Raw genomic sequence first — 15,463 nt, forward strand, 5'->3', positions numbered from 1 at the left:
AAATTTAAGTTTTAGTCTTTCTTTTCCTCCAAGAAAAAAATAACATGTAATTTGCATGTAAATTTTTATATTTTGGCATTTCTCCAAGCCTATCTCTGGGACTGATGTGCATTTTCTAAGTCAGCGGGCAGTTAGAACTCATGATGAGAACGGTGGTCCAGTATTTCCCAGGTCAATGACTGCATGCCATATATATTTCTAGAGGAGATGGAAAACTAGCCCATCAACCAGAAATGATACTTCTCCATACTCAATCTTTCTGTGTGTTCTCAAATTTGTATACAACTTTCCTTTCGATCCCTGATTAAACACGACCAACAGATATCTCCAAGTTTCCAGTTACATAGGAGCTACACATAACATCTGTAGTAGTATGGGAGCTCCCGAATACCATTTTGTCTGTGTTGTAAATTAAGTTGCTCTTGACTACAGCAGAGTGCTTGCTGTACTCCTTGTCCACTAGAATCTCAGGGGTTCATCCTCATCTGTATTTCCTCCTCATTCTGGTGCTATTTGTATGTTAGCATTTAGTAACAGGATATTTCTCATCTTATACATTAAATATTAATTTAATTTGTACAATATTAATCTATTTCCTCTTTCATTTTCTTGTTGTTTACTGTGTCTTGAGTCTCATATCATCATTTTGAATTTAATTTCTTTCTTTAATAGAAGCTTTCGAGTCAGATTTTCTTTTCAAACCAAAAGGTCTCTGGCTTGTACATACAGATTGATAGTCTAGCTGCTTTCTCTATAGTATGTACCCTGGCAATTTTGTAAGCGTTTTGAAGGTATTATTCCATTGTTAAAGGGATACGTGTGCATGCAGGAAAGTCTGGTGAAAGCTCAACTGTGACTTCCCAGTACTCAACTTTCCTCTTTCTCTGTGGCTGTTCTTAAACATTCTCTCCATCTTTGGGGCTGTCGAGATGGCGAGGAGGCAAAGGTGCTTGTGGCTAACCTTAACACGGCTTGAGTTTGATCCCCGAGACCCACATGGTGGATGCTTGTAGCTAACCTTAACACAACTTGAGTTTGATCCCCGAGACCCACATGGTAGAAGAAAACAGACACCAGCAGGCTGTCCTCTATTTTCAGACATACTAAGTGCTACCCCCACACATACATAAACAAATAAATAAACAGGTTGTCTTCACTGTAGTTTCACTATGAAATTGCTAGGGGTGACATGCATATCCTAGTTAGGACAGTGTGTTTCCTCTTGGATAATTTGTGGCAATATCAGTTTTAGAATATTAACTGCCATTATTATTTCAAACATTGATTTTTTTGGTCTCATTCATTCTATTTTTCTTTCTTTCAATTTTATAAAACATCCTGAATTCACATTTTTCCTACATTTGTTTTGACAAATTATATATTTCATTTTTCTCCATATATCCATTTTGGATTGTACTTAATTTCTTTCGAGTCTAACTAACATTCAATAAATAGTAGCATTTGTGACTTTTTATTGTATTTTAGATTTTATTATAGATTCCTCCAATTTACTATTTAATCTCCCTTTATGTTAGGTTCTCATGTCAGGGTCTGTACTTAGAATCTGTTTAATAGTTCTATCTTTGGAAAACATCTGATTTAAATCTCTTGTTTGGTTTTCACAGTGTAATGCTGTTCTTAAGTTTATTTTTTTATTTTATTTTTACTATAATTCTGGGGTTGTTTAGAAATAAAAACAGACTAAATACAACTGTTCTACAGTTTATGTATATTATACTTTTATGGTTGAATTCCCAAAGGATAAAAATAATCAGTTTAGTTTCATAATGCTAGCCCATAAACTATTATTCACTGTAACTTTTTCTGATGATATTCTACAAAGCCTAGGAAAAGAATTTACACCTCTATTTCTATTTTAATACCAGATGTCACAAGGTTATCACCAACCCAAAGGTATTTTATGCATTTTAAAATTTATTTTAGTTTTAGTTTGTGTGTGTGTGTGTGTGTGTGCACGGGTGCCTATAAGGCCAGAAGAAGGCATCAGGCTGGATTTGTAGGTGGTTGTGATCCATGTGACTTTGGGTGCTAGGAGCTAATTTTGGGACCTCTGCAGTACAGTAACAGATTTTAAAGACTAAGACATCTCTTCATGGCCTCTATGTTTCTTAACACTGATACTTTACTTATATTTAATAAAATAAAGATATCAAGTATAAGCTAATAGAAAAATGGAAGGCTAATTTTTGTTCACATTTAGACACTGAGCACATATACAAATTTGCTAGTCTGGGGCAGATCACTATCTTGGTCCATCATTTTACTGTTTTTTTTTCTACTAATTTCTTTGATATCTACATTATATATTCCTTCTTGGGAATTGAGTATATTATATATACCTCAATTATGACTTCCTGTGATTGGACAATAAATATCAAGCACGTCATCTAATCCCATACTCCAGCTGCCACTGCTGTCAGAGTCCTGATTCATACAGCTTAAATATTTCATTTTCAGTCCTTGGTGCCATACTTTTTCTTAAAGTTCAGCTTAGCATATATGATGTATAATATATATGACCCAGCATTTTCAGGTGTTGAAAATATTTACCTTCTAGAACTGTAGACTGAACCCAACATCTTCTATACGTGAGGCATATACTCTATCATCAGGTTATATCCCAAACCCATGTTTTATGGTAAAAGATCTACCTTTGTAGCACACCCCGGTAGTAAAGTTAATAATCCTCCAACCTCTGATTCCTCAGGCATGGAATTATAAAAAATTTGCCACCATGGTCATCTCATAAAAGTCCTGGTAGTATATTACCTTACTACCAGACAACACTAACAATTTAAATACCTTAGGTAGATCTTTAATTTTTCGTCTGCACAGACTTGGTGAATAAGAGATCTAACTCTTGTCTTCAGGACATATATCTAAGAGACATCTAATGCCAATTTCACATTTCAGAAAGACAAAACAATGATGGGTTTAATATATAAATTAAAGAAAATAACACCAATGGTGTCTTAGGCATTAATAAATTGTAATTAGATATTAAGGGATTTGGCAAAGTGATGCTTTAACATTAACTTAGCACAAAGGATACTTTGAACATGTAATTAATGAGTCTCCCTTCTCCATCTCTGATTTTGGGGACATTAAAACTATACTAAGAGGAATTCCCTGGCACATCACTGCCTTAATAATCTGAAACCCGCTGGGAGAGAGATGAAGAGCACAGGAGGGTCTGACTTCTATACACAGCTTGCAAACACTTCCAGCATTTACTAACCAGAGCACACAGCTATCACTGGATGAAGTGCTCCAGACAGACTATTCATCTTGCCCACCTCAATCATTTCTTCACCTGAACTCCCATGTCGGAGAACATTACCTTCAAGTCTATGAACTCCTCATTCTATTTCTAAATCTAAAGCCACTATAGTTTCTTCCAGCATCTTTAATGCTGGTTCCTATTGCTTTCTAACTGTATTTGCTTGTCTTCTGTTTCCTTTTCTATGACTTAACTTTTCCAGAACCTTAACAATCCAGCTTCTAAGGCATGTGCATGTATATTCTGTCAATGTCTACATGGACTGCATGTTATTTAAATTTACAATATATTCTCTTCTACCATATTTGAAAGTGAAATAGTTTTGCAAGTACAAAGTATACATTTGTCTTGTTTTAAATACAAGTTGTGCAAATAGTTCACCAGAACAAATGGCATTTATTCTCAAATACATTCTCCTCTAGTCATATCTGACATTTGATTTTAAACTCCAAACACTTCAGCAGTAACTCCTGAAGGCATATGATTCGAGACAGTGAGGCAGTAGGTTATAAATTTATTTCTGACCATTGCATACTGAGGCATATTATGTGTATAATGTATTCACACCATTCTTCCCTCCCTGTCCTCCCTCTAACTCTTCCCATGTCCACCTAAGTCCTTCTCAAATTCATAGCTTCTTAGTCTTTACTATTATTGTTTAATATTCTCACACAGAATATATCCATCCTTCAGGATTCACATATGTAGTATCTTACATATGTGTTTGAGGCTGACATTTTGTGACTGGCTAACCAATCAGGTGCTTGTTCCTAGAGAAGACTATGTTTTCCTTGCAGTAACCATTAATTGTCATAGCTTATCATCTAATGGTAGAATCTTTTGAGAATTTGCTATCCATATTGGCATGTCAATTTCTGTAGTCATTTTTAGGTCTTGGTTAGCCAGATTCTCAGGATACACATGGACAATGGCTAAGTTGTAGCCATTTCATAAGTAAATAGTCAGAATACTAAACTATAAAGATTCAGGAACCACGAATTTAGAGAAAGAATGAAACCCAAACTAGGAAAACAACCTGTCAAGATGTGATCACTTGCACAACAAATTTGTGTGCCATTTATTTTATGTTTGTATATGTGTGTGAGAGTTTATGTATGTATACCACATACATGCAGTGTCTGAAGATGTCAGAGAGGGTACTGGATTCCCTGGAACTGGAGTGTGAGCCACCAGATATGGGTGCAGGAAACACAACCTGACACCTCTAGAAGAATAGCAAGTGATCTTAACTGTTGAACTATCCCTTCAGCCATGGGAAAGACATTTTTAATTTCCTAAAAACATATGTATCTTATGAGCAACACACCATTTCTATACACTTTACCATGTAAAGAAAAATAAAAAGCTAAAATATTGGAAAGTAGCATGAACTAAAAGCAGGTTAGAAAAAGCTAGTATTTTTGGAATTATAATGCAGCATAATAAAATGTACTTTATTGATGCTGACATATATACTTCTATTGTAGTAGACAAGGGCTATTAGTTTTACAGGTTTATTTTTATGACAGTGCTATCTAAACATTCTACAGAGCCATTAATCCTCAAAACAAACAAAACCACAAAGTGAATAAAAGGTTATTTTATTGGGGAGCCTGTGCTCAGTCCAATGGATGGCTGTGAGCCTCTACTTCTGTATTAGTCGGGCACTGGCTGAGCACATGGTCTCCAATAAAGGAGCTAGAGAAAGGACCCAAGGAGCTGAAGGGTTTGCAGCCACTTAGGAGGAACAACAATATGAACTAACTAGTACCCTCAGAGCTCCCAGGGACTAAACCATCAACCAAAGAGTACATATGGTGAGACTCATGGCTCTAGCTGTATATGTAGAAGAGGATGGCTAAGTCGGTCATTAATGGGAGGATAGGTCCTTGGTCCTGTGAAGGTTCTATGCCCCAGTGTAGGGGAATGCCAGGGCCAGGAAATGGGATAGGGTGGGTTGATTAACTGGGGGAGGGAAGATGGAACAGATTTTTTTTTTTTTTTGGAGGGTAAGCCGGGAAAGGGGATATCATTTGAAATGTAAATAAAGAAAATATCTAATAAAAAATAAATTAAAACATTTTTAAAAAGATAATTCAGGTAATAAAATGAGAGTTACAAAAAAAGATTATTTTAGCATTGAAGATTTAACAAATTTTGATTGTATAGTAGGAATTTGAATATAATACATTTACAATTCAGACACTAAGATATAGCTCACTAGTAGAGGAAGAGTTAAACTGAGAGCCAAGCTTTATTGAAAAGAAAGTATATGATTATTCCCTAACACAAGCTGGATATACATAATCCCAACTCTTATAAGGGTGAGGTAGGACATTTGTGAGTTCTAGGCCAATCTGAAAAAAACTGTAAGGCCTTGTCTCAACAAGACATGACAAAAGAAAACAAACAAACATACAGAAAAACTCAAAACAAACAACAACAACAAAAAACAACTAAACTCAGAATCTACTGTAACACATTAGATCTTAGAAATAAGATGTCTGAGGCCTTGAGATTTTGAGATTATGATCTCAATTCTTGTTAATGGAATTGAAAGTGGAATGTGCCTTTCCAAGGTTGCCCAGATGACAGTGCTCAGATTGAGTCTAGGATGTGCCTCCTTCCTCCACGTTGGTGTTCTTTCCATTCCATTATGTTGTAATTCTCATTCTGAAACTTAAAAAACAAAACTGTATTCTCAAATTAGAAGCCACTTTTCTCTGAATGTCTGGCAAAGCCATTATGTGAGACAGCACTGATTTACTATCAAAGACTACCAAGAGAGAAAAGGGAAATAATAAATAAATCAAGGTCTTATCACTTTATTACTTATTTCTTCACACACACACACACACACACACACACACACACACACCCAACACTTGGGAGGGTGAGGTCAAGGATAGTCTGGACTACAGAATGAGATCATGTCTCAAAACCAAATAAAAGCAAAAAAGTCCCCTACCCCATACTAGGAGACAATACAATAATTTTGGGTGATGCAAATAAATTTATTGTTTATTCATTTTGCTTCTGCAGTAAACAAAACACAGTAAGAAAAGGAAGCACGTCAATGCTGTGAGCACGGTGGGGACTGTCGACTGTCTTTGGGATACTGCATTCTGATTCTTGGACTCTCTGCCCCTCTCTGTCGTTTCCCTATTTCCTAGGCTAACTCTTACCATACCTTTATCAGTACAAAAGAGCACATGATTTTGATGTTAAGGATGTTAATTGAAAGACTTTACAAATTGAAGTATAAATTGATAGAGAAATGAAAAAAGTGGCCATACATCTAAAAGACGTTTTAAATACTATATATTGTTCTAGTTCCAATGAAATTATCCTGGAAAATGTATTGTAAATTTTAAGATATTGTTTTATTGCCAAAATAATTTTCTGAATATCACTTATGTGTTCATATTATATGTCCATATGTTATCTGTTAAAGTATTCAGACTTTATATATACATATATATAAAGTGAATATTTATGCCATTTAAGAACTAGACCCTAAAAGCTGCCAGAAGGTATACAATGAAACACACTCATGATAAAGTTGTTTATTCTTTATGTAAGTTGAGAAATAGACCCAGGTCCTGTTTAATAGTCATGCTAAACATTCTCTTTCTAGCTGGATTCCAATAACAAATCATCCTTTAACAGTAGGATATACAAAGTCTCAAGTAACTATGAAAGAATCTTTAAGAAACTAAAGGGGAAAACCCAATCATTCAGCATAAAGGAATGAGTCTGTTTCTAGAATATGGCCATGAAATGATAGAATCATAGAAGGCTTGTTTTATTTTATATTTTATTTAAATATCTCAAAAAACTTCCCAGCAGATCCAGAGTCCCTTCTAGTGACTGGGCCTGCAGGTAAAACAAGGGGTACAGATGGGAGAGTAACAGAATACCAACGGTGAGCAGAGCTGTCACTGACAGAGGGAAACCCGAGCCATTAGACAACTAAGAGTCTGCAATTAGGCTTCAGGCATCTGTGGGCTCTGGAACTAAAGCACCATCAATATTAGACTTCTGAGTCACAAGTCACTGATTCAAGCCAATGCCTTGATGAACATTTCATGATCTATGTGCTAACTCTAGAATCCCAAGAGCTCTGACTTTATCAGTTTCTTTTACAAGGTCATGCTAAATCACATCCGTTAGGCCAACTCAACAAGGAATATACAGTGCATATTCAGGGAGTAACAATGGGAGCTTACTGTTTGCTAACCAGGACCTGGAACAAGGGTGATTTTGCTAACAGGTCATCTATAGGAGTCAGGGATTGCCCTCCTCTGTCCACTCTCAGCTGGAAGCAGTCCAATAAAATCTATTTGCTCTGCCCTGTAGCAATGAGCCAGGGGATTATTTACACAGATACATAGAGGTCTGACGTCCTCTGATCAAATGTTTTTCTCATAAGCTCCCTGGTGTATTACTGTACAAAGCTTATATAGTTTACTATATTAAAATTGAGAAATCCCTACAAGAGAAGTGCAGTAATCATAAACATTTAATATTCTTTACTCAGTCCACTTGTAATAACTCCAAACAGAACAGATTTGTTGGGAATTGGGGGTGGGGGGATAGACAGACTTTAATCCGAGGGCAGCCTTAAGTCTGGCTCCAGCATCATTACTTTCAACAGGGCACTTTAACTTATGTTGTTGTGGTCCCACCTGGTATCCGTATCTGGGATAGAAACCTCCCATTTTGCTCTTAATTGCCAACCAGCAAGCCACCTGCCCATATGCACACATGTAGGCGCTAACTATGAGATTTGAGAGATCATAGCATTCAGATTCATATGTGTATTACTACTGTGGGGATCACATTAACAGCTGGCAGCTTAGCAACTGCCACCATCTAATTTTAGTAAAGATTAAGGCTTTTAAAATCCTTAGCTGGAGAGATGTTCTTGGCAGAGGGCAAAGGTTCTGCTGGAGTTATTTAAAAAAAACAAAAAAACCAAAAAACCCTCACAAAACCTCAGAGCTTAATTTAATCAAGGAAAATGAACATATCTTCAAGATACTGACAGATTTGAGGGGAATATATATATTATATATATGTACATATATATATATAATGATAAAAACACAGAGGAACAATTTTACTCCCCCTAAAGTCAGAAAATGCTACATATATATATATATATGTATATATATATACATATATATATATATATATATATATATATATATATATATATATATATATATATATATATATATATATATATATATGATTAACTGTCTTGGCCACATGGCATAGTGAGACTTAACAATCAAGTACCTTAAATTCCTTAGGGCAGTCTTGTTACAAAAAATGTTCAATATGATCTGTATATACTCTCTTATTTAACAAATAACTAGTCACTTTCTACCTATGTTTGATTCAGTGCTAAGCAGATAGTCTAGAATGAGTAAACATAAAAAATTTAAATGTGTTCATAAATATGTGAAATATGTGTTCATATTTCAACTGGAGACAAATGTTCTGAAAAATTAAAACAGAATGCTGTGACAAAGCGGTGGTAGGAATTTTAAATTGAGGGGAAGATACATTTGAATATTCAGCCTTTGAAGTTAACAATAAACTTGCAGGAAGAATGAATGAGCACCCAGGCAAAGAGGGCGAGCATATATTTCTACAGAGAGGTTTGGGAGTGGTCAAGCTATCTGAGGGAAAGCAGGGGACTCTCTCCAAAGTTACACAGGCACAGAAACCCAATGAAACTCATATTTTTAGCTACCACAGGAGGGGGCTGTCTGGAGCCACTGAAGATGCCAAACTTTGTCCCTGCAGCAGTGATACTGAATTTTAGAATGGTAGATGCTGGTTGGTGATAGGAAGCCAAAGGTCAGAAATACATAAGATCTTCTCTAGGTCATGGTTTTTATGACTCCAAGTGCCATAGGTGTCCCTAGAAGAAAGGTGTCTTAATGAGTGTTGTGTATCAGAAAGGTTATTGATGTACTATGAAGAGTAGGTTACAAGGAGGATGAATGGTGGAAGTGGAAGCAGAAAAAAGCCGGATGCTACCATTAGAGTTCATAGGCAGACAATGGTGATTTCATCTCATTTGGTAGCAGAGCAGATGGATGTAAATGGATATAAATGGAACACTAGTTTTGATAGTAGGAAAAGCAATTCTTTATGATTGACATGGAGGTTAAGGAAAGAAAAGGCAGTCCCTGGAGTTTGGTTACATATGTTCTAATATAAGCACCTAATATGTTTCATGTAAAGGTTTGAGAAAGATCTCAAAACAGAGGGGAAGTGCTTAATATTTAATAAATATTTACTGAGTCTTTACCATGTGGTAGGCAAACTACTGTTTTGAAGAATGCAAAATGAGGCAGATGTATGTGAATATTTATCCACGGTGCCATATACATACAAAATATTTCACGGTAAAGGTTTGTAAAATGATTTAAAAGCCTATTGAATGACCTATAAAAATTTAATTAAGACTGTAGAACAAAAGGTGAGCCTTATTCCCAAGCCCTTTGCTCTCTTGTGCATAGCTATGAGAAGCATAAACAAGAAAAACTAGACATTGCCTGGATCTCAACTTCAGGTTATCAATGAACAATGCATTTTCTCTCTTTATAAAGAAAGAGCACAAGTAAAGGAAAATTTCCACACTGGGCCAGGCTTTCTTTCCTGTACTAGCTCTCCCTTACTTTATCTTGTCAGTCTCACTTGCAAATTTTAGCTTTTAAGATATAGGTAAAAATTCATATTAGTATACATTATAGGAATTTTCAAGATTAAATATACTGCTAACATTTTATGGTAAGTCATATAAACTCTTATAACCACCACAACTGTTTTTACAGACATTCCATGAAAAGTCCTAATTATCAAATATGAAAGTTAACTTAAAAATAAACTCAAAATGAAATATTATTTTGCCCTGATACTTTGATCCAAATAAACTCTACAACAAATGATATTTTTCCATATTCTTCATTACTGAAGATGTATGTTTTGAGAGATTAAAATAAGGGACAGCTTAAGGAAATGTTTAACTGTAAGACAAAATGACAAATGAGAAAAACAACAGCCAACATCTGGGAAAACACTTAAAATGCATGTGTTCTTTAAACATTTATAGTGTTATTTATATAGTTATTTATAGTGTTATATTTTAGTGTTATATTATAAATATCTAGAACCTTAGACACAGAAATTTCATTTCTATGGGAGTATTTTTACATATATACAAGCATTAATATATGAAATTTATATACTTTTACTTTATCATTATTTGTGGACAAAAAATTCTTAAGCAAGACAATTAAAGGTTCAGATTATTACTATGGATCTAATCTTTCATGTAAAATAGTTATTATTCCATTTTAAAAGAGAATGAGCAGGGCAGTAGTGACGTACACCTTTAATCCCAGTACTTGGGAGGCACAGACAGGCGGATTTCTGAGTTCGAGGCCTGCCTGGTTTATAGAGTGAGTTCCAGAACAGCCAAGGCTATGCAGAGAAACCCTGTCTTGAAAAGAGAGAGAGAGAGAGAGAGAGAGAGAGAGAGAGAGAGAGAGAGAGAGAGAGAGAATGAAGAAACTTATTAAATAAAATCAATGAATAATCCCATTAGGAATGGATGTGTGCTTGTCTATGTGAATTCAGGGCATCCTACAGGCAAGAATTACTTGCCTATCCTTGTGCAGGAGAATGGAGTAGGTGCTCTGTAGGAATATTGATGGAGTCTCATTTTCTACCCTAAAATCCATGTGTTGATACACTAAGCATGCTCAACTTAAATAGCGACATTATCTTTGCTGGTTCGACAGCCAACCATGCCTTTATCATGTTAAACTCTCTGGTTGCCTAAGCAGGTAGCTAATATCCTAGAGAAAACCTCCTCACACTGTGACCACCTTCACGGTCTCTCTGCACTAGTATCACAAAAGCCTGGGAGGAGTTCACTGCAGTAGGTTCTACAAATATTCTTAGTTCTTCAAAAATCACGAGGGAAAGAGAGTCAGTTCTTCAGGTTCATCCTGACAGCATCCCGACAGCGGCTTCCGAGAAACACTGCTCTATCGTGTGCATGTTCTGATCACTGCCTGTTTGCATCCTGTGCCAACTCAGCTGATACGTAATTAACATTATGTCTTGATAGCCTGCTGTTGTTTGCAGCAACTTCAAGTCATGATTCTGACACATCCACAACAAGCAGGGAATGCTTGACACAGGGCCAGCACAACAAAGATGTCTACTTTAGTTTCCCGTGGTCACACAGTCGGTCGTTTTCCTAAGCCTGGGGCTCTTCAGGCCACCACACTTCCTTAGTGTGGCAGCAACGCTTTGCACCTTAGAGCAGTAATGATCCCCGGTGATTTTTAGGATATCTGTTTACCTTTAGATGGATGGTTGTGTGCATTCACTTACTCACTTGCCATATGGAACAGGAAAGATGAGCTTTGCCTCTACCGTCTAACAGAACAGGATTCGCTTGACTTCGTCTCATACTAGGCTAATCCTGAGACCATTACATAATACCCCTGCATACTCTATCTTATCTGTATAGTAGGGGGATGGGACAGTAACACCTACTCTGGCGGCTTATTTTGAAGAGCAAATTAAGATCATGCATTAAAAGTGCTTTAGGCAAATGCTCACCTCAGAGGAATCACTTCATAACAATCAGATTAGAAATGATGTGTTAGGACTTAAGTCCCTCAGGAGAACTTGGACTTATCACAGAAACATACAATATCTTGCCTAGACAGCTATTTGAATAAATGTTAGAAAACCGTAAGAGAAATAATTCGACCTAGTTAAATAAAAAAAAAAAAATTGTTTCAAACCAAAGATGAAGTGTATGAAGCTGATTACCTGAAGAAAAATTGTTTCAAAGATATCAAATTCTTCTTATAATATGAACTACAATATAGTATCAGAAGGACTTTATAACAGTCATGCTTTCTTAAATCTAACAAGTCATACAGCACTAGGGAAACATAAGAAAAACGTATAAGAAATTTTAATCTTGGAGAGATTTTAAATATATTCTTTGTAATTGTTCTTTTATCTTGAACAAAAAATTGAAGCTATTACGATAGATTTATTACTGTAAATATATCAGGGTTAGAATATAGAAAGGAATATAACCTACGCAGGAAACTAAACAAATACCCAACATTAACAAATAATTTGCTTTCTGATTTTTTGACTCTAATTTAAATCGACATTTTCGCCTCCGATTTTCATGTTTATATGAGTCTTTGAAAAGTCTTTTCACCTCAGTGGCTCCTCGAGTGTTCACTTGGAACAATGACTTTGCAGCTGGCCAAACCTGACTCTCAATCAATTTTTATGAGTACAAATTCTTGGGCTGATGGCTAGATTTCCAGCTGTATCACTCACATAATCCACACTCACACGTGGTGATGAGATTCACATTATCACCAGAGCACCATTGTGCCGATGGCAGCAGCAGACACAGCAGGGTCTGCTGTCCTCCCTATGAAAAACGGTTCCTTCACCTTTCAATAATGCAGCCTGCAGGTATGGACGTACAAGCTGTGTGCAGACAGAATGAGAGATGTCTTTAAAAACACTAATAAAAACTACCCTGTTCCTCCCAATGGGTCACTCTCATCGAATCTCCATACATATCCATCTTGATTTCGAAGTGAGTGCTTTCAATTTGTCTTCCCATTACACTTGGAATTGGAAGAAAGATTCAATTGTGTTTGAAACTTCAAAAAGTTGTCAGAGTACTGGCATATATATTTCACACATTTAGTCACAGAATTCTTCCTCTCTGTGTGTGTTCATATCTCTCTGTCTGTCTGTCTGTCTGTCTTTGTATGTATGTATGTATGTATGTATGTATGCATGCATGCATGCATCTATCTATCTATCTATCTATCTATCTATCTATCTATCTATCTATCTATCTCTATCATGTATCTATGATATGTAACAAGTACAATAAATTCAAATTAATTCAAGGTGTAAGAATTTTTCTTATATTTAAATGAATTACTATGTGGATTTAGCAACTACTTTGATTCAATGTTTAAAATAAAACATATATTTAGTTACCTCAAAAACTTAGTTCTACATTTCATGTCTCTCAAAACCAAACCACTTTATGAATTTGGTATTTTCTAATTCCTCCTATTTTTAATCTCTAGTAATTAATAATCAAAGTACATAAATTTGTGTTAAAATTTAGATTCATCTGACTATTCATTAGACAATAAGATAAGTAACAAATGACCATCTTAAGCCTTCCCAGGATTCAAAGCCTTACTTTGAAGTGTTTGACTTTTCAAAGTCAGTCTCTAGAATCTTAATTTTCATAGTTAACCAACAACTACACGGGGAACTTTTAGATTATTGCCATTTATCAGGTCCTCACGGTAACAAATGCCATCTGCCCATCATTTAAAACACACTTTAATATTTTTTCAAACTTGTCCATCAGTGAAGCTCTAAGAGTTAGCTTAGTCTTTTCAAAAGTAGTTTATCCTCCAAATCATTTACTAAGATTATAGAATTACATGTGATCCTATATGAATTCATGAAATGTAACTGAAAAAGCAGCTTTTATTTCCCTTGAAAAAAATCAGTGGAATGCTTCCTAACGATGTGGCAAAGGCCAATCACCTTGATAAACCTACCCAGTTAGATGCAGGTGAAACATCTATAACAGGAATGCAATTAAAATATCCAGAAGAATTTATATTAGAATTTTTTCATAAATATATTTCTAGTTTTGTGCTGGTCTAAAGATACAGCTTGAAAACTGCAGAAGATATTTAAGATGTTTGGTTTAGGAGGAGAGACCACTGAGAAGTGGGGGACAGAGAATCTTTATTCAAGACAATTATATCTGCTTTTGATCAAGATTGGTGTGTGTGTGTGTGTGTGTGTGTGTGTGTGTATGTATGTATACACATGTGCATACCTTTTTTATTACTCTAAGCCATGCAAGACATATTGCACTTTAGCTAAGAATAAGATGGATTTTAATGTGCCATGTAGATACAACTAGTTTTGACTGGATTTTAATGCTTTTCATGAAGATACCATGCTACCATGGGACATGAATAAACTAATTTTTCCCAGCAGCTGAAGGGATACTGTATCTCTAGAAAACATCAAATGATAATTTTCCTCCCCTAGCATTTCCCCACACCATTCTGATCTAACCCAGTTAAGCTTGCCTAATGTGTGGCAGGAATCAATGAGATTTTACAGGCTATTCTGTGTTTGGATTCCAAGAGTGATTCTCTTTTCATATATTTCCGCTGAGAATGAAATAGTTTAAATTTACTCTGGAATGAAGGGACTATTTTGAAAGCTATGCATTAATGTAACTAGAACTTAATGATTGTCTTATGAATAAAGGTTGCTTATGATTCTAAAAGGTCAGGTGAGCACATATTCTAATAATCTATATCCAGAATCCAATCACTGAGAAATAAAGTGGACAATTTGATTTAAAAGCACATTTATATGAACACATAAGACACATGACATATTCATATAAAGTGAGAGAGTGAGTGGACCACGGCTTATCTGCACACTACCTGCATGCTGTAGTGCCCCCCTCCACCCAAGGGACTGTTTTAGCATCCTTTAGTTCCCTTTTAGAAGGCCTTGATTGGCAACACAACTTCTAAGTTATTATGTTTTGTCTCTTCTTCACTGACTGACTTCACAGGAGCACTTTGCAATGACTACTGAATTTGACACAAGTAGTTGAACACACACAGAAGCTGACAAAGGAAAACTGCTACATTCTAGTACACCAGCCATTAAAGAAATGTATAGTCAAAGAAGGCACAGAAGGTCAATCATTTTACTACAAGTTGCTTGGGTTGCTGAGTGACATAAATATGTCATTGGTGCTGGTGTACAACTTCACTTTCAAACATATTATTTAAAATCATGTCAGTTTTAAGTTCTTAATTTTCAGTTTTAATTTCTAATACTTATTTACTAGAAGGAGACATGACACAAGCAAATGGCTGATAAAGACAAACAATGGAGGGAGAGTCGCTGTCAGGGAGCCATTACTGAACAGGAAAATAAACGACTGACCTGAACCAGAACAAAGTAACGGTTTTTCCATCTTTTCCAAACCTTCTGTCCAAGGGCATACAGATACCT

At 35.6% G+C, this 15,463-nt stretch overlaps 1 protein-coding gene across 24 annotated transcripts in view; it reads right to left on the reverse strand.

Annotated features, from left to right (window-relative positions):
* The window catches only part of Cadps2 (calcium dependent secretion activator 2), a 529,581-nt gene that overhangs the window by 155,784 nt on the left and 358,334 nt on the right, over positions 1-15,463 (reverse strand). For all 24 annotated transcript variants that reach the window (XM_031381287.1, XM_031381283.1, XM_031381275.1 and 21 more), the window contains one exon: positions 15,395-15,461. In XM_031381287.1, the coding sequence (XP_031237147.1) occupies positions 15,395-15,461 (67 nt within the window). The remainder of the gene's footprint in view (positions 1-15,394; positions 15,462-15,463) is intronic.

Source organism: Mastomys coucha, unplaced genomic scaffold, assembly GCF_008632895.1.
Source record: "Mastomys coucha isolate ucsf_1 unplaced genomic scaffold, UCSF_Mcou_1 pScaffold20, whole genome shotgun sequence".
NCBI classification, from domain to species: domain Eukaryota; kingdom Metazoa; phylum Chordata; class Mammalia; order Rodentia; family Muridae; genus Mastomys; species Mastomys coucha.